The 19,271-nt window shown below is 39.3% G+C and overlaps 1 protein-coding gene across 1 annotated transcript in view; it reads right to left on the bottom strand.

Annotated features, from left to right (window-relative positions):
- Positions 1-94: 94 nt before the first annotated feature.
- The window catches only part of cerkl (ceramide kinase-like), a 46,477-nt gene continuing 27,300 nt past the window's right edge, over positions 95-19,271 (bottom strand). The window contains exons 4-14 of the mRNA XM_021317423.2: positions 15,593-15,724; positions 14,920-14,983; positions 12,094-12,224; positions 11,932-12,006; positions 7,260-7,437; positions 7,068-7,133; positions 5,994-6,031; positions 5,767-5,875; positions 5,585-5,681; positions 3,283-3,479; positions 95-526 (exon numbers count right to left, since the gene is read on the bottom strand). Coding sequence (XP_021173098.2) covers positions 448-526; positions 3,283-3,479; positions 5,585-5,681; positions 5,767-5,875; positions 5,994-6,031; positions 7,068-7,133; positions 7,260-7,437; positions 11,932-12,006; positions 12,094-12,224; positions 14,920-14,983; positions 15,593-15,724 — 1,166 coding nt within the window. The 3' untranslated portion in view covers positions 95-447. The remainder of the gene's footprint in view (positions 527-3,282; positions 3,480-5,584; positions 5,682-5,766; positions 5,876-5,993; positions 6,032-7,067; positions 7,134-7,259; positions 7,438-11,931; positions 12,007-12,093; positions 12,225-14,919; positions 14,984-15,592; positions 15,725-19,271) is intronic.

Below are 19,271 nucleotides of genomic sequence, written 5' to 3'. Positions count from 1 at the left end.
TTACGACCACAACATCATATGAAAAATAAAAGAAAAGGAAATATTCAATTATAAAACTTGTAGAGTGTTTGCTTACAGATTAAGTTTGGAGTTAGTAAAAAAAATGTCAAAATGTGAGTAATTTAACACAAACAGATAAAAACTGGCTTGCAGAAACCCACACTAACAAAAGATTACAGTAAGTAAAACAAAATCTTGGAAAATTGTACATGTAAACATTAATTTAAACAGAGAACAATCTTTATCAGCCGAGTTCTGCTGTAGGTGCTGCCAACCATTGGGTACGGTGGAGGACGTGTGATGGTGTGGGCCTTTTTCTGTAAATAGTTCTTAAAAACATAATTTTCTTCCTCTTTACATTACAATAACGTTGCCAGTGAGTGTGGGAAGCACATTGTGGGACTGGTTACCATGGCGGCAGAAGTTGAGCAGAGCTCCGTATTGTTGTCAGAGGCAGCTGCACGTGATGGTTGACTCTGCCTCATCCACCTCCTCTCCGTACAGAGTGATGAGTCTTGGATGGACCCTGAAAACGTGACAATTCTGTCAAGCTACAGAAAAACTTGTTTTCCTTAACCCTATTCATTTCTAGTCTATTCATTTTCAGCTGGCTGATTGTCCATTTTTGCCCATAATTTCTTCTCCTCCTTTGAAGTTGCTGACTGTTTCGTTAAGTCAGCTTCCATGGTTTGAAAGTGATTCCTTATTTATTTTTTTGTGAAAATGGATGCCATTTACTCTCAATGTAGAGGGTCAATTTTACCAGATTATACTGATGCTGTTGTGTTTTTCTGTGGTGTCTCTTCATTTGGGACCAGTTAGGGCGTGGGCCCACCAGATGTCGCTGTGGAGCTCTATGTTCGTAATAATCAATGGGACATGAGCAATAATGTGAAAAGACCGATTCCCTTACCAATAACATTCTGTTATAAACATTTGTGTAAATATATATCTAAGTGTGCCAGAATACTGACAAGCTCAGTTGGCTAAATCCTCTGGAGGCGCCCAGAAATTGTGGCCGGCCCGCCAACGTTTGTATAAATAAGGATCATCGCAGTGCACACGTCCAACACGCTGTCAGTAGACAGCCGTGGGGCACAAATCGTACGGCCCCATGCTCGGATCATGCAATGAAAATACTGGAAATGCACACTTTACGTTTACGTTCAGCCGGATAGTCTGTGACAATCTAGTGTTGGTTGTCCTTGCTGGCTCATTAAAGGACCGATGTGAATCTTTTCTGTTCAATGAATGAACAATATGGGTGAGCCTTTATTTGTAGTTTTATGTACAAAATTATTATTACATTTGGCTTATATATGTAAAATGGCATTTCTAGCGTGGAGGTTTATGCTAATTTATCTGTTTCATTTAAGATTTATCAAAGGCAGGTTGCATTAATCACAGAAAAATCTGTTTCTGCTAATTGGTTTTTGTGTCCCACTTAACTTATCATGCCACATTGGTGTTTTATGTTCATAGCGTCATATGTGAGTGTCCTTGACAAGAGGATATGTAGTGCATTTGTAGTTCTATGAGAATTTATTTTGTGGATCAAAATACACTTGACAGAATTTGAAGCACTGAGTATATTTACTGTTTATTGCAGTAATTTATTCCGTATTTTGCCCGATTATGGTGATCTAGGGGTCGTGATGACTTCAGTCTACACATTTTCAATCCTGAAGACAAAATGCTTTTTAAAGATGTTTTCAGTTTGTGGGACAAATGTGTTACAAGTTGTTCAAAACAGGATGAGGAGTACATGCGGTTGAGGATAAAAGACTTTAGGAGAAAAAACATGATTATGTCACGGCATTAGAGGAAGAGAAATATGTACGTATAATGGTGTCATCTGCATAAAAATACATATACAGAGTAATAGCACCAACATAGCACCTTGTGAAACCTTCTCAACCTATTTAATGATCTGTTTCAGGGGAAATTTTGTACAAATGGAATATATCATCTAACTGGTTAAATAAAAGAATTAGATGAACATTAAAATAATAAACAAAATTTTATAAAAAAACATTTTGCATGGATTCCCTGAAAGTGCTGTGGCTACTTTTTCATGTACACACACATTGTTTCTTTGTTGTATCATGTAGATGAGTAATGTTTTGAAACATTAATATCTGCTTAGATGTCAAAGTTAGGTTTTTCTGAATAAAGTGCCCCACCCACGTCATGCAAAAGATCGGCTCGCATCAGAACATAAAAGGTTGCAAGTCACTTTTGAGGGACAACCAGAACCCTTTGTGTAACAAGAGACTCCCAGATTGCTGACAGGAAACTGGAAATATAAGTTTCTGGTTTGCATTTTGCAAACTGTATATTTAAAATGGTCTAAAAAGAAACTTAGAGCTAAAACATTTCATAGAGAAAAAAAAGTCCAGCTCGAATTTTTTCCAGCAAAAAAATAAGAGACACTTTTGGCCCCCCCTGTTGTTAATACCAATAGGATAATGGTTCATTCTTCTTTAGACTGTTTTTAAAAGATCATAATGTCAGCATCCTGATCAGTGTGCATGCTGGCAAGACACCTACGGGTCATTGTCCAGCCTCGTTTGTCACAGTTCCGGTTGTTTAATTAGTTATTGCTATGAATTTATATATGGACAAGTTTAGGAAAGTAGCAATCTTTTCTTGTTGGCCATTTGCTGACTTTTAAAGAACAACACTAATCTGCCTTACTTGAATGATATGTTTGCTTGTCCATTTTCAGGAACATAAAAAGGAAATTGGATCTCTGTGGGATGCCAGTCTTTTTGTTTTTACTCCAGTAAAGAAGTAATAGTTTACTACTTCAAAGTTTCTAGATAATATTGGTATGAGCGATTTGGTTAAAAACACTTGGTTCTTAATCTGGATAATTTGTCCTATAGCGTGAATGAAATGAAATAAAACAGGATTTTAAACATTTCCAATGTGAAAACTTTTCTTTATTTTACACTGTTTTTTTGTTTGTATGTTTTAAGAAAATCTTTATTTGGAAAGTGCTTCACATTCACAATCGCAAGTTTGGAAGATACTGAACTTGTTGTGAGTGATATGGGGGGTGCATTTTGTGTTGAAGCAGATGCATTTTGCATAAATGAGCACCTTATTGTGTTTTGGGTGAACTAACCCCTTAACACTGTCCTTGTTTGTCTTGTCTCCCCTTTTCTTAGGGATCAGTTTAAGGATATAGTTCAAACAAACGTAAAATGAATCAATAATTGGAACCTACATCTATGAATCTCGTCATTTTGGGGTTTTAGTCCTGAAACATGGTCCCACCTTATGAACACTTCATTGGGGATCTCCACCAGCTCTCCATCGATGTTCCAGGGGAAGGCGGCTCCCTCTGATTGGATGATCGGTGCAGTTTTGGACTCTCCCTCTTCGTCGCTCTCCTCCTCAGACCAGCCAATCAGTGAGCGGGGCCGAATCTTCACCGCTGACACAGAGTGCGTCTCCACAAAGGGGAAGCTGAACTGCAGACAGACCATCACGTCACTGTGTTTGTATGTGTGTCAGGGCTAAGCTGAGGAAGACTTGGGAAGCTTATTAAATCCTTGTTAAGCAGCTTGTTTTTGTGCTGCCGTGACTGAGGTCCTTCCTATTTCCTGTCCTCTGCTGTGATATCACGATACGCCAACAGGGGGCAGCAGAAACCAGCTGGGTGTCAGGCCATCAGAGAGTTGCTCTCTTTCCCCACAGAAATTATATTTTCAGCTTTACAACAAGCCCTTTAAGGTCAAAAACATTGTTTTTTAAATTCCAATCAAGCATATTTCAAATCTAAAAAATAATGATCATCCATGACAAAATTGTTTTTTTACTCTCAATAGTAGGATGGTGGTATTTCGTCACAATTTTCAATTATTTGGAATGACGGATAGAATTATTTAAAATTATTCACATCTAAATAAATGTATTTAAAAGAATGGCCTATTTATTTTAGTGGCAATATCCTCCAATATCTTTGTCTATGTGTTATCTATCAAAGTTTGGTTGTCGAGTCATTTCTAATAGGATTTTTGAGAACGGAATACAATATTTTCTGAATAAGTGCTCTTTTGTTTTTATGCTTTTATCTTTTTTTTTTTTTTTTTTTACTCTTTTTGCTATACAACTCTGAAAACCATATGAGGACACACGCTCACTGAGAAGATCCCGTTTGAGGATAAAAACATGCCTGACCTCTTACACCGGGGTCTTGATGTTCAAATCATTACAACCATGTGTCAAAAGCTACACCTGGAAATTGGAGCTTGGTGTTGATCACTAGTTGCATGGAGGCAAACCGAATGTAGGTCACCCAGTCCAGTGTGCCTTTTACTTTGCTGGACAGTGACATGCATCACATGGTCCGTATATTTAGAAAGTGGGTTAACCTTCAGTCTCTCAAGCCACCACAAGCCATGCTAAATCAGGCTAATCTGCATGTTAATTATTTTGTTTTCCTCCACTAAAGGTGAAGCTTTAGGAAGACGAGGTCATCAACTGAAAAAGAAAATCATATCAAGTGTGGCTCCCGAACTATATCCTGTTGTTTTATTTGTTTTTTTTTAAATCATTGTAGGTTAAAATGCCAAATTTTCTCATCATTTGACTGTAAAATGAAATAAAAAGTATTGACTACATTACAGATGCCTGATTTTGGCAAAAAAACAAAACAAAAAAAAAAGAAGTAATTGCATACATTGTAAAGGGTTTGTACAAAAAAACGACAATTTCTTTTTTCCTCTCTAACTGTTACACAGATTGACCCAATTGTTCTCCAGCTATTAGGTAACTAGAGTATCAGTATGGGTTTGCTGGTTAGTAAAGTCTTTTTGTGACAAAAACTATGAACCCACAATTTCTAGTCTTGCCATGTATGACAAGTGGGTGTAAACGTGAATTAATTAAGAATCCTGCTATGTATATGAATATATATGTGGGTCTCTTAAGATGTAAAACCTGTTTTATGCAGTATATGATGTGTATTAGGAGGATATTTGTATAAATGACAAGGTGCCGGGTAAATTGCCTTCACATCACATCATTCTTTTATATGTACTGATCAGCCACCCAACCAAGGATCAAAGTTTAATGCTCTATTACAGTCTGTAAATGTCTTTAATAATTATTAGCTAGATTAACCTTAAAGTAGGTTGTGCTGCCCTGCTGTGGGAGCGACTTCAGACATCCTATTAGCTGGGCTGAATAAATCTTCATCACGCAGTGATGTGTTAAAGTGCTATTACGTTGACATTTGTGCGTTGCTTTCTTAAGCTCCGTAGAAGCGAGTTGCAATAGAGTTGCCATGCCATGAAATGAGATAGATGATTTATATGCTTTTCACTAACCTAAAAATATAAATATTAAAAGCAACGTTTAAAGATTTTGAGTGGGAATCGACTTCAGCAGACTAGACATTGGTGATCTGTAGCTGATGTGACTTTTCATTAGATGTTAAAAGCCTAATCATAACAGATTCAAAACAGTAAAATGCTCATAAAAACCTTATTGCGCCACCGCCTACTAACAATGTAGCATAAATTCCTAGTTTAGTTTGCTCCAATAGCAGATGTTACATCGTGGTTACGCTCACCTGTCCACTAGAGCTGCTGTACCTCTTGAGGTGCTTGATGAACTCTGACCTGGAAGCATTACCTACTGCAATCAGTGAGGCACTGCCGTTGTCTAAACTGTCACAAACAGGAAGTTAAACGAGGGAGGTCAGCAGCAGAAACTTCCTGAGCTTACCTGTCGAACGGCTAGTTTAAGGTGTACCTGGTGTTTGGAGCCAGTCCTTGAGGCGCATGTGGGCTCAGACAGGGGATAGACATGATGCTGATGCTGAGATACAACCCCTGATTGCTCATCCAAGACTCCTCCACGTCTATATAGACCAATCACAGAAAGCCGAAGTAAAGCCGAGCTTGTTGACGAGTAGGAAATGAAACCAGCTCCGGTCTTCAGATCACATTTGTTCTTGTACAGAAAAGTGCTGTGCTCACCTGAATCTGACTCCTGTTCTTGGTCTTTGCTCTGGTCTCTGGGAGAAGGAGGAGGGTGTATTTAAACAAAGAAGGTGTGCTCATGGACATTTATAAATGTATAAAGAAATTAAAACAGGAGAAACAACAAGCGAACTAGCAATAAAACTGGTCTTCTTTTTCATTTTTACCCATAGGTGGCATCAGAGTTGAGCCCGATTAGGGTGTTTTTTTGCTATCCTATTCATAAATCTTTTTATATTACCGTAGATAGATCACACATAATAAATATACAGATGATTATCAAGGTAACGTTTTAAATAAAGTCATTGATTGAAGAAGAATACAACCGAGTTTGACTGCTTCTTTAGGATAGCCACTACAGAAGGGAAACATGCATCACATCCTAATTGCAAAACAACGCCCTCCAGTGGTGACACTGTCATTTTATTTTTCAAAACCTGGGAAAGTGCTACTTTAAGCAAACTGTATGACTGAAAAATATGACTGAAAAGACTGAAATGATTAATATGAATCTCTTTTAAACAGTTTAATGTCACCTCATATGTTGCTGGTTTAAATGACCAGAAAGGCTGGGTTATTTTATACAGTTTGCCATGAAAGAAATGCTAAATCAAGTAGAACTGGAAAAAAACTTTATTAAAATTTTATTTAAAAGCAGTCCACTAAAATAATCACTCTTATTATCTCTATTTTCTCAAACTAACATGAAAGTTTAGTTTTTATTCTGCTATTTATTTTAATATATGTTGTATGTATGTATATATTCATGTTTCTATGTATTATAAATAAAGGCATATCTCTTAATTTTCATTGTGGGAAAAATTAGGTCAGTACCACATAAAACAGTAATCAACCATTTCTTAAACATTTTTACAGAGGACAGTGATCTAGTAAGGTCAGTGTTATAGCAAGATTCTCTGAAATCAGGCTCTCTGATTCCCCTAAACCTCGAACACCCAACTAGGACACCACACAGTAGCTTTGCACCTAGAAGCTGTCAGCCGGTAACTGTATCTGTGATGTTACAGACTGATCAGCTGCGTGTTACCAAATCTTTTAAGTGCTTCTCACCGGTACCCAAACAAACCGCCGCGTGAGTTTTGTGCCGGTAAAAATGACAGCTGACAGTCTTCTGGTCTGACGGAGACAGAAACAGAAAAAAGGAATGACAATCAGCAGCGCCTTAAGCTAAATGCCTGTTACATGTTCACTAATAGCATAATGTCTTATTTTGAAAACAAAATAAAAAATAAAATATGTCACCTTAGCCTGGCCAGCGTCTTCACCAGGGCATACTCTCGTCGGCGTGACGATGACATCCATCTCTTCTTTTCTGCCCGCGCTAAGCTCCGGCCACCAAAACCAAACATGGCGGAGAATCCGAAACGCACCAGCTGACCGTTAGACAAGAAGCTGCACATGTCCACCTGCTGCAGGTGACCTGTGCACACAGATAGGAGATATTTGGATACGTTACGTCTCCAAGCAATCGGTCATCACGTTGTCTTTTCTCGTCAGGGCATCGTTTTACCGTTTGGTTAGCTCAAAGTAAGGCTTCAGCCTAAAAATGAAGACCACCCAGTAAGAAACTAAAAAGTGTTTAGCATTTACGACCACAAAATTCATGTTGTCCTGTTGGAAGCTTCAAAGTTTCAACCATTTTTCTTCCAGGATCATTATCTGTAAAACTCCTCCAACCATCCTCTCTTCTTCCTGCTTGTCTCCCATAAAATTCATATTTGTGAGTGCGTGACTAAAGAGCTGTCATGTCACCAGCTTGTCCCACCTAAGCAGTGGATCTCAGCAGCTCCTCCACAGTTACCATGGACCTATTGACTGCTTTACCAATAAATACTGGTCAGTTTAGTTGCTCAACAATGTTTTAATACATTTGCAATCGTGCCATATTCCAATGTTATCTAATAAACCTCTAAATCATTTACAGAAAAGCTGGATTTATACTGAGATTGAATCCAACACAGTCAAACTCTATTTAATAATTAAGGGACATATAAGGCTCAGTGGCTGCAATGAATATTATTTATGGCAGTATGGGGGGTTTGGATACAAACACACACCACACTTTTCAGATTTTTATTTGTTTAAAGAAGGAAAAAAAATAAAGAAAACCATGTATGATTTGTCCTCTACTTCACTATTGGTCTATCACATAAAATTGCATAAAAATACGTCAAAGCATCTAGTTGTAATGTGACGAAATGTGAAAGGGTTCAAGGGATACGAATGCTTCTCCAAGGCGCTGTAGGCACTGCTGTACATCTTCAGGCACTTGAATTGTTTAAGTTTATATCCTGCCAAGAAAATCCTAACAAAGCTTTTGATCCTAATGAATCTGGTGAAGGGTTTAAAAAGAATCTCCAAATTATTAGAAATAAATCACCACATTGGGACTAAAATCCATTGAAAGTGTAGTTTTTAAATAGCTGCCAAGTTAACCAATAATAACAGCTGAAAGCAGATTTCACTTGGAAAACAAAATGCTGAGATATCTCCAAAGGGTTTATGAGAGTTTTTTTTTTTTTTTTTTAAAGATTTGCAAATAGCTGTTTGGGTTGCTTATGTCCCATTGCATCGATCCACAGTACAACAAAAGACTTAACTGGCCTTCAGCGATAAATCAGGAGATATCCACTGCTGGCCTTAAACAACAGAGTAAAGAGCCATTACGGTTGGATTTGCCAGTGAATATACGGAAGAGCGCAACGTCTTGGTACAGCCTTTTCCCCAGAAATACTTGGGGTCTAAATGCCTGGCAGAAAAATTGTATCTTTATTGCTTAACATTGATGGAATTTTTGACTTGTAAATGTATGTAAGAGTATCACCTCCGATTATGCCACATATTTTTATTGCAAAACCTAACTCCAATTGTTGGAGCCCTGTTTAAATATAGCTGTGGGGAAAGCAGTGGCCACTAATGTGGACCTCAAACAGGAACGCCTTCTGGCCACACATGGTTCCTGGAATGGTTTCATGTGTGGACTGACCCAGATAAAATGCTTTCAGACAGAACATCGTTCACCATTTCCTTTCCAGCTAACTCAGGACGCAAAGAACGACGAAGCAAACTGAGTAAGGAGAATCGCATTTAATCCAAAATTCATAAACGGGGCCCTTTAGAGAAAAAGCTTGATCAGCTTCCAGATGGGTGTCGGTAATTTGTCACACACGCTCAGCAGCAAACACGGACACAGAGTGTGCCATCTGGCCACATACCTGCTGCAACCTACTGCACTGCAGTCTACTCACCTCTCTGTCCTACTGACTGCCTGTCTGTCTCTCTGGCTGAATCTGATTTCCTCACCATATGGCCCGTTGTCAGTGTGTTAGCGGAGCTCGGTGTGTTGTGTGGGATTAAAGCTGACGCGGTCAGTGTGTCACCGAGATCAAAACCTGCAGCTCATTTTAAAAGCTCATCTAATATTTATAAGGAATGTAAACAACAGGGGGAAAAAAAAAATCTGGATTGTTTTTGCTTGTTTGTTTGCTTTTATTTTAAAAACGTGCGCCTTCCATGACACCTCGTAATTATTAGGTTAAAATCAAGTTTGTGCGAGCAGAAGCAATGGGACATGTAGAAAATTAGTATTATAAAAGTATTATCGTTATTTTCCTGTTTGTATTTCTTTTACTGCAACAACTTATACATTTAAAGCACATTAACAGTAATGAAGATGGGGGAGCAATTGCTGTGGCTTTATGAAATCACAAGTTCCTAAAATATTCAAATGCTCAGGAAAAATATGCTTGATGTGCATTTATTTATTTTCTAAAGCTGCTTGGTCTCGTTTGAGGTCGCAGGTGTCATGGCGTGTGTCTCCAGCTGTACAGGTTGCCAGTTCATCACCAGGGTCTTGGAAAAATACACTCAAGACCAACAACAATGCACACAAACACACTCACACCTGAGAGTAATTTGAAGTGAGATATTACGTAACATCCATGTTTTTTAAGTGTAAGGAAAGCTGGGCTGCTCTGGAAAAACTCCACACAGAAAGCCCTTGGCTGAGATTTGAACTCCGTAAACCCCCAGTCCAACATGGGACCCAACACACGACATAGTTTGACGACCTTTCGGAAATTAGAACAATCAGACTGTATTACCGTACGCAGACAGTGCCGCCCAAAATAATTTATATTCCTTAAGCTTGCTCACATTTAGTCTCGCTACAACCTCAAATTTTTATGCATTTTATAAGGATGTTTATGGTACAAGTATGTATCTATGTGCAAGTCGTGTCAGTTACTTTCTACATTTTTCTTTCAAGAATATGTTGACAACATATGTTTGTCTGTCTTGTTGTGTCTCTGCTCTGTCTTCTGTAACCCCCAGTCGGTCGAGGCAGATGACCGTTCATACTGAGCCCGGTTCTGCTGGAAGTTTTCCTTCCCGCTAATGGGTGTTTTTTCTTTCCACTGTCGCTTCATGCTTGCTCAGTATGAGGGATTGCTGCAAAGCCATGTACAATGCAGACGACTCTCCCTGTCTGCAGGAGTGAATGCTGCTTGTCGGGACTTTGAAGCAATCAACTGGTTCCCTTATATCGGACATTATTGACCAATCTGTTTAATATGATTGATTTTGACTTTGTAAAGTGCCTCGAGATGACATGTTTCATGAATTGGCGCTATATAAATAAAATTGAATTGAATTTAATTGAACATTATTTATAATACGTTTAAATCATGTCCCTTTAACTGTATGCAATATTTTGTCTAGATCTGCCAGAAAAAACAGAAAAACCTACATTGAAGATTGGGCTTGTAACATGACAAACTGGGTAAGAGGTTAAGCAGTATAAGATTTTTGCAAGACACCGTAAATCAAGATGATTCACTTCATCCCCGTCGAAAAGTCTCTCTGCCTCTTTTTGATTGCTCTCCGTTGTTCGGGTTTTACTCCTAATAGTGTCACTTAATACTCCCCTTTCTCTCTCTCTCTCTCTCTCTCTCTCTCTCTCTCTCTCTCTCTCTCTCTCTCTCTCGCACACACACACTAGCTACCAGTTTTAATTATGTATGATGAACCACCTCACCAGAAGCTGTCAAACAAAAACAACAACATGGCCCGCTGGAAGCTGATTGGCCGGCAGATTTACCTGAGAGGAAACGGAGAGAGGTGAGGAGGGGTCGGTGGGGGGCGGGACCACAATGAGCAGGGAAAACCTGTGATTTAGTGAAACTGATCCTACAGTGGGACATCTGTTGGCTTCCTCCCTCCAGAGTCCAGTACCACCATCTGTCTGCATGTTTTTTTTTTTTTTTTTTAAACTCTGGTTCCCTTGCCACTCTAATCGAATGACAGCCAATCGCTTCAAAGATTCGAAGCAATGTAAGCTTCTGGTTGGTTTCCACTCTGACGTTTTGAACGCACGGATTTCAACCATAGATTTACTACGGGTAGAAATCACTCTGAAGGACCAGAGAATGTAGATGTAGACAGAATCCACTTGGCACAGATGTTCAAACCGTCAATGTAGCATCGTGAGAGAGAAATCCCTCTTTCATGACATCAGAAAATACAGTCAAGTCAATATTCATGATAAATATGCTGCAGTGATGGTTTTTGGTACTTTCATTTACACACAATTATATGGGATCTTTTCTATCAAATGGGGTGCTATGTTTTTAAATTTAATATATCAGCCGTTGATCCTTGATTAGAAGGAGGTGGAAAAACGATCTATGGACCCTCCACCCAATGTCCAACCTGGTCTGCCTCTCGAACAACGCAAGATATCTCAGCTGTAAATTTATTGGCATAAATTGTAGACCCCACATTAGAAACACAGACCATAAACCTATAACACACAGAAGCTACTCTGAAAGCCTTCACCACAGATGTCCTGACATCGTAAAACATCCAAGTCAGGTAGAACTAATCTAACAACAGATATCAAACAGAAGGACCGTACCTAAAACAATGTGGAGAGCTGCTGTGACTGGATCTCTGACTCCATGGACAGAACAAGAAACAACATCTGTAGAACCTGTTGAAGCAAAAACGAAAAACAACAAAAAAAAGCTAACGCTTATAACATGTTAATTAGTGTTTATGCTGTATGAAAAGGTCTTACCGGCAGGAATGATTCCCAGTGGCAGCGCTGCTCTCACTGGTTTTTCTGGAGAGTTTGCGTCTAGCTGAGCTCTGAGAACCAAAGCATGGCACAGCTCCGCCACTGATCCGTCCCCACCAACACACACCGCCCTGACGGACAGGTGAAAGCAGATCTCCATCAGGACAGGTAGATGACTAACGCAGACGTCAGAAGAAAAACGTGCCATGGAGCCCTGTTCAACCCATTGTTTGAAAATTGAACCGCAAAATTACCAAGACATGGAGATTTACCCTTAGCATACAGCCAGAGCTACAATGGCATGGTTTGAACGTAAACATCCAGGTACATGTATATATAACTATGTATGAATATGCAGGTGTATATGTTAAAATGGCCCAGTCAAAGTACAGACTTTCATTCAACTGGTGGTAAGACCGAAAAATGCTTATTTGCCACAAAACCTTGTTCTACAAACTATTTAACTAAACACACAAACGCACCAAGTTTTAGGTATTCATTTGTAAAAATCCTTTACAAAGAAAACCATGAATACTTTACCATCTGCATTACAATGATGTGCCACGTTCCTCTAACTACTGTTTTATTGCGGCGTACAACTATATTAGATGTTTCTAAGCGTTTGTGAGTGTGAAAATGACACGTCCACAAATGCTACACCACAGTATTGTTCGCAACTCTTCCTGGAAGCCATCTCTCTCACTTTCCTTCAGACAAGATGACTAGATAAGCCTGGAAAAGCTCTCAAAAAAGTTAATTGTTGCTATTAGGGGTTTTTTTTGTTTGAATCTCTGAAAATCTTCTCCTTCACAATAAAAGTACAGTAGTGTGTCTTACTTTCAAACAGACAGACGTAAATCTGCTCAACAACTTTTTCATGTCAAATAAACGTAAGAAACTATATAGAACAGACACTGCAGTGTTAGGTTTTACTGTGAGTACATGAACACGACAAGGATCTTAGTTGTGTGACGTTATAACTACAGTAGAACGGTGATAGCAATATAAAGTGATGAGGTATGTCATCTTTAGGGTTCATGCTTGCAGTAAATAGGAGATAAACTGGCTCCACCCCCCCCATCCCCCTCTTCCTGGGCCTGGGATTACCTGAAACTCTGGTCGCCACGGTGACAGCCAGCCTAATTGGCAAATGTAGGTTTCAACCAAATCCTCACCAGTGTAGCCTCACACACACACACACACACACACACACACACACACACACACACCCTCAGCAGCTAGCTTAGCAACGCTGAGCTAATCTTCTCTAAGCACATTAAGCTTTATGAGTGCTGAGCACAAAAGCTGCTTACACACACACACACACACACACACACACACACACACACACACACACACACACACAGCCACAGATAGAGTGATGACAGTTTGACAAATGTTTTTATTTTCTTCAACAAAATGAGACACGGACACAAATTATATGTCCTCACAATTTACCCCAAGACGAGCAGAGCAACGAGGTCAGTGAGCGTCACGTAACCTGTGTGTGTTCGCGCCTGAGTTTGTGTGCATGTGTGAGAGAGATCAGTCTGGGTCAGTGTGTTTTAGTGTCAGCCTCTGACAGTAAACCTCTGTTTTGATTACAAGGTTCACTGCAGTGCGCTTTAAGGGATGTCACAAATTAAAACATGTCAACCAGCGCCGTCAAAGGTGCATCTTCAAGTGATTCTACCTGTGGCATATCATCAATTTTTTTATTTTATTTTACAAGTTTTGTACAATTATTCATTTGGTTTTATGCTTCGCCTATGAATTGCAAAGTCTCTAATGGATTTGTAAAACCCACGCAGTAAGAGTGGCAGGTTATTTCTTTAAACCAAAGGCTGGTCTGACGATGTTTAGAGGAGAGGTTGGGTAGTTTTAATCACACATTTAGAACCAGGTACTTGGGTTAGAGGAGAGACTAAAAGGAGCCTCAACAATCTTCACAGACGGCCATTTTGAACGACCTGATCAGAGTTCAAAGTATGTTTTACCAGAGGATGAAATATGAAATGGTGAGATGGTAAAATTAACCATTATAGCTGGTTAATATCAGTGTGTTAGTTTCTACAGCTTTAGTTCACATTGGAGAGTGGGTTTATTTACTTGAGATAATATTAGCTTTGTATTTACTATGTACAGTTAAGTCCAGAATCATTTATACCCCTTGCAGATTTAAGATTACAGTCATCTTTTAGTTGTACCAACATGTTTCTATAGACTTGAAGTAATAGCAATGGTCCAGCCAGAATCCCCACCTGAATCTGTGAAGGGAGTAAAAAATAAGGGTGATGGCAAAGAGGCTTTCCAACCTCAAAGCTCATCACCACAGATAAATAATCAAAATACCAGTGGAAACATGCAAAAAGCTCTTCAGAAATTATAAGAAGGGTTGGATTGCTGTGACATCAACCCAATTTTGGGGATGAAAATGAAATGCAGGATGCTGGGTCAAACTCATAATCCAACAATGTCACTCTAAATCAACTCGGGCCTGGATCAATTCATGTTTAACCCAGGACTAGGTTAGCAAAAAATAACTTGAGGTTTGATGTTTTTATCCCAATGATATTTGGGGTACATTTTCTGCAGTGTAATAATTTCCTGCTTTTTCATGTAGTTTAAATAAATATCCATGACAAACTCAGTGGGGGGTGCATTAAGAAAAAAGGATGGTATACTTACCAGCATGCTTTGCACAGTTTTCCCCACATATAATTACGGATAAATATCTCAGATTTCCATTGAATAGAACGTGTAATTTCCCAAAACACATTTTTTTTTAAATCCAGAGATAGGAGAAATAAGAAAGAAACAACTAACCCATCATATTCATCCAGTTTGCATTCCTTCATCACTGAGAGAGCATGACCCTTCCTATCAGTTACTGCAGAGACAGACAGAAAGAGAGACACGTAGAGACAGACAGAGGGAGAAAAAGGAGAGGTAAGCAGATGGAGGGACATTGAGATGGACAAAGATAAAGTGTCCGTGCATGTGTGTGGTCAGATGTACACGAGCGTGTGCTTGATAGCTGCCAAAAGGAAAAGTGGGACAACGGATATCGTGCCATCTGCTGAGAGAAGGGAAAGGAGGAGAGGAGGAGTAACAGTCAGAAAAGAGGAGAGGGGGATAAAAGCAAGAGAAAAGATGATAGAAGGAGAGAAAAGGAGAAGAGGGTAAAAAAACGGGGAAAGGAGAGGAAGTTGTGTCCCACTGTCACAACAGATGGACTTAGCTCCGCCTCCTGGATCAGGTTACCTAGCGACCAGAAACTGCCATTAGCTCTGACCTTTGGACCCGGACACTTAAGCACACACAGAGATTTCATATCGTTTCCTTTTACGTCGATACAGAACAAATTTTTGTAGCAGTTGGACAGACTCTTGGACGGACTCTCATCACAACGGCGATGTTAGAAACAAATAAATAAATGTCTAAACCTGTATTTCCTTATGCGTTGTAGAAAGAGAGATAACCAGCACCACGAGCCAACCTGTGATGTCAGTGCGGATGTCAGCCATCTTGAAAAGGGGAGCCACATGGTCTCTGTAGATATGAACGGCCTCCTTCTTGTGGCTGCTTGGGTTGATGAACACCTTCACATACCTGGGACGGCTGCTGAATCCTGCATACACACACATGAACGAGCACCTCCATCACTGATGAGTTTGAGAAAACTCTGCTGCATCTGCGTCACGGTGAGCAGTCCATAGCCCCTACAAACACGCTCTCTGAATGGACATCTAAAATATATGAAGAAGCAAGACACACTATCCCTTTGGCTTGCAGTTTGTTGGTGAATTATTTCCAGGGCCACAATGCAAGAACTCAAGCTCAGCTTACATTTAGGAACCGCATGTTTGGCTGATTGAACAATCAGTCAACTGCACAAATAAAATTCAAGACATATACAATTATATTCTAACGGAAGTGAGCAAAAAAATGTAAAGGGAGCTCCATGTGTGATGGTGAAGACTAGTTTCTAAGGATTTGTCATTCTCACATCACTTGTAATATTTTAAATTACAAGTAAATACATGAAATATATTATAGTGCTGAAATATATTCAACCCCTGCGCATTTAATGCAATCTGCCTTGTGAATGGAGTGCTGAAATAAAGCAAATGGTGGGTTCAAAACACAGTGGTCAGAAATGGAGCAAACTGCGCTGTTTTGTGGCCCCCTTTAGTTATAGAATTAAAATGGACTCTGTTTTCTTTAATGATATGAAGAAGCAAAGAAAAAAAGTTAATCAAGTAAAATGTCACAGCTTGATAACACAGCTTCCATTTTTTTTTAAAGAATTTCAACATGTCTGAAGAAAGGATTAAAGCATAAAACTGCACCGAATTTTAGGATGTCTTCTGATTTATATTCTATGAAACTAAAACGCTTACTGATAAAGAGCGTGTGCGGTTGTGTGTGCGCGTGCGTGTGTGGTTTTACAGGATTGTCTCCAAAATACACACATTCACTGAGACACCCCCCGAACAGCACATCATTAGGCAGATTTAGCGACCGCATTATGAATCCCCATAGACTAACTTAGATCAATACACACACACCAGCTCCATTATCCAGCTCATGACTATAATCTGCTCCCAACAGGCCGTGACCTCGCCCTGTTAATGACCCCACATGCACACACAAAGTGCACCTCCTACCATCACTCCATAGTTCTGTCCAGGTTCTCCGGAGATCTTATGAGGAGCCAACTGACACCTTCATCCCATCGGACCCCCAACAGTACAAGAAGCCACGCCCACCATTTAAAAAAAAAAAAATCCAGTGCAAGATGTATTACATTTGTCATTTAACCTCTTTTTAATAAAGGTTAGCCCCAGTTTTATCTCAATATTGAAAGAGAGTGGTTAAGTATTGAAGCTGACAGTGTATTCCTTAGTGTAAATAGTTTAATAGGGAAAATTAAATACATGTAAAATGCATGGTGATCTTCAGTTCTTTCCATAGCTTGCTCTTAACATTTCAGGATTATGCTCCAACAGCGCTCACCGCAACATTCAGAAGTTTAGAAATGCTGCCGCAACAATCACCATTTGCAATTTTTTGAAACAGCAGACGTTTTTGTGTAGGTCTCTTTCATTTTACCAACTGCACCACTCTGTAAAATGCTTTGGTTGTGAGAACGTCTTTATAGGTCAGATCAGATGATACAGATTTGCACACAGCATCAGGAATGCTTTCTAAACGCTGAGATTTCAGCTCGTTTCTGTGTGACTTTCTGCATATGGTTTGCACCGTGTGTTCATTAGTTATTTTATGTGTCATTCCAATTTATGCCTTACTGTATGTTAATGAGTAAAAAGAACTAGTGAAAGATACCTGCTAAGTTTCCATTATACCGGGGTCACAGAAGCAGGAATCGATAAAAACGAACATAATGACGGGAGCCAATGGTTTTTATGAGCTATTTTTATTAAAACAATATCAGGAACAAGACAAGAGGAAATAAGTCATCGCTACAAATCATTATTAAGGTTTCCACCTTTTTTAAGTTAACTGCTCAGAGGACTCTAAACTACTACTTGATTTGATGGGGGACTCCTACCGACGCGCTCAATCACAAAATGTGTCAGAAGATGATGCAGGTTAATTAGCTGATGTGTTTCCCAGAAGAAGGAGGACACGTGGATGTTAGGAGGTCAAGTATATATCGGATCATCTCTCAGTCTTGGTCAGTAGCATGTTGCTTTGGTTTTCTGACGCGTTACCATGGTAAACAATCTCTATGTTCTCAAGGATCAGTGTTGAATTTCCGACGCAGGAGTTGAAGCTCTACAGCTGAATGTTGCTGACAAAAACAGAAGCTCCATCTGAGGTCACAAACAAAAATTAAGAACTCAAAACAGGCAAACATTTACTAATAAAAAATGTCATAAAGGTGAATTAGCAGTCGGCAATTTTGGTGTTCAATATTAATTTACTGTGATACAATTCATACCTCTTGAACCGTTTAATGTTTTCATGTTAAAACCACAAACATAAACTTAAATTTATTGTGATTTACGTGACTAATGAACACAAACTGGAGCAGAATTGTGAAGTAGACGTAAAATGACACATGGGTTTCTGGGTTTCACAAAGAAAAATATCTAAAAAGTTCGGCCTATATTTTCATTCAGTGCCCCTAAATTAAAACTTTAAGCCAGGATTTTAGTCTGGATTTAGACTGGGCCATTCTAACATATGAATGTACATTCATCTAAACCATTTAATTGGACGTATAAATGTGTTTAGGGCCGTCGTTCTGCAGGAAGGTGTACCTTCCCCCTAGTTTGACATCTTTTGCTGCCTCGAGCAGGTTTTCTTCCGTTTTCGCCCCAATATTTGGTGCAAATATCCTCCCATCAACACTGACTAGCTTAGTTTTTCCTATGGAAGAAAAACAAGCCCACAGCATGACGCTTTCACCATCATGTTGCACACTGGGAAACGTGTGTTCTGTGTAATGTGGAGTGTTAGGTCTCTGGAACACAGAGAGTTTTGAGCGTAGGTCAAAAATTGTCCATTTCAGTGTAATCCGACCAAAGCATCACACATGTTTAATGTGTCACCTTCATCACTTGTTGCAAACTGTAAACGGGACTTGATTTGAATTTCTTTCAACCATGGGTTTCTTCTGGTCATACCTCCAAAAAGGCTTTATTTATAGAGTGTACAACAGATTGGGTCAAAAGAATATCCCACCTGAGATGTGGATCTCTGCAGCTCCTCCATATTTACCATGAGCCTCATAGTCACATCTGACAGTTTAGGTGGACAGCCATTACAGTTTCAGCCATATTTTTTTCCTTTTTGGATAATGGAATAATCAGAATCTGTGAGCTGGTCAAAGTCTGAGATGTTGTCTTATGACCTAAACCTTCTGTAAAGCTCTCCTCTGTGTTATTGCTGACCTGTCTGCTTTTTTCTTTGGTCTTCTTGAGCTGTGTCTTTACTAATTATTTTCTTCCAAACCTCTGAGACCCTCACAGAACAGTTGTAACTAGACTAAGATTACTAACGCGCAGCAGGACACTTCTAAAGGAAACTCGTTGAACTGTGTTTTATTTAGTGGTAGAGATTAAAGGGGCAAGAATTCAAATACACAACACACATTTCAGATTTTTCTTTGTAAAGAAGCCAGACAACCAAGTATAATTTGTATTCCA

Source organism: Fundulus heteroclitus, chromosome 7 (assembly GCF_011125445.2).
Source record: "Fundulus heteroclitus isolate FHET01 chromosome 7, MU-UCD_Fhet_4.1, whole genome shotgun sequence".
Taxonomy (NCBI): Eukaryota; Metazoa; Chordata; class Actinopteri; order Cyprinodontiformes; family Fundulidae; genus Fundulus; species Fundulus heteroclitus.
The sequence above is the reverse complement of the archived record's forward strand: the minus strand, read 5'-3'. Positions and strand labels throughout refer to the sequence as shown.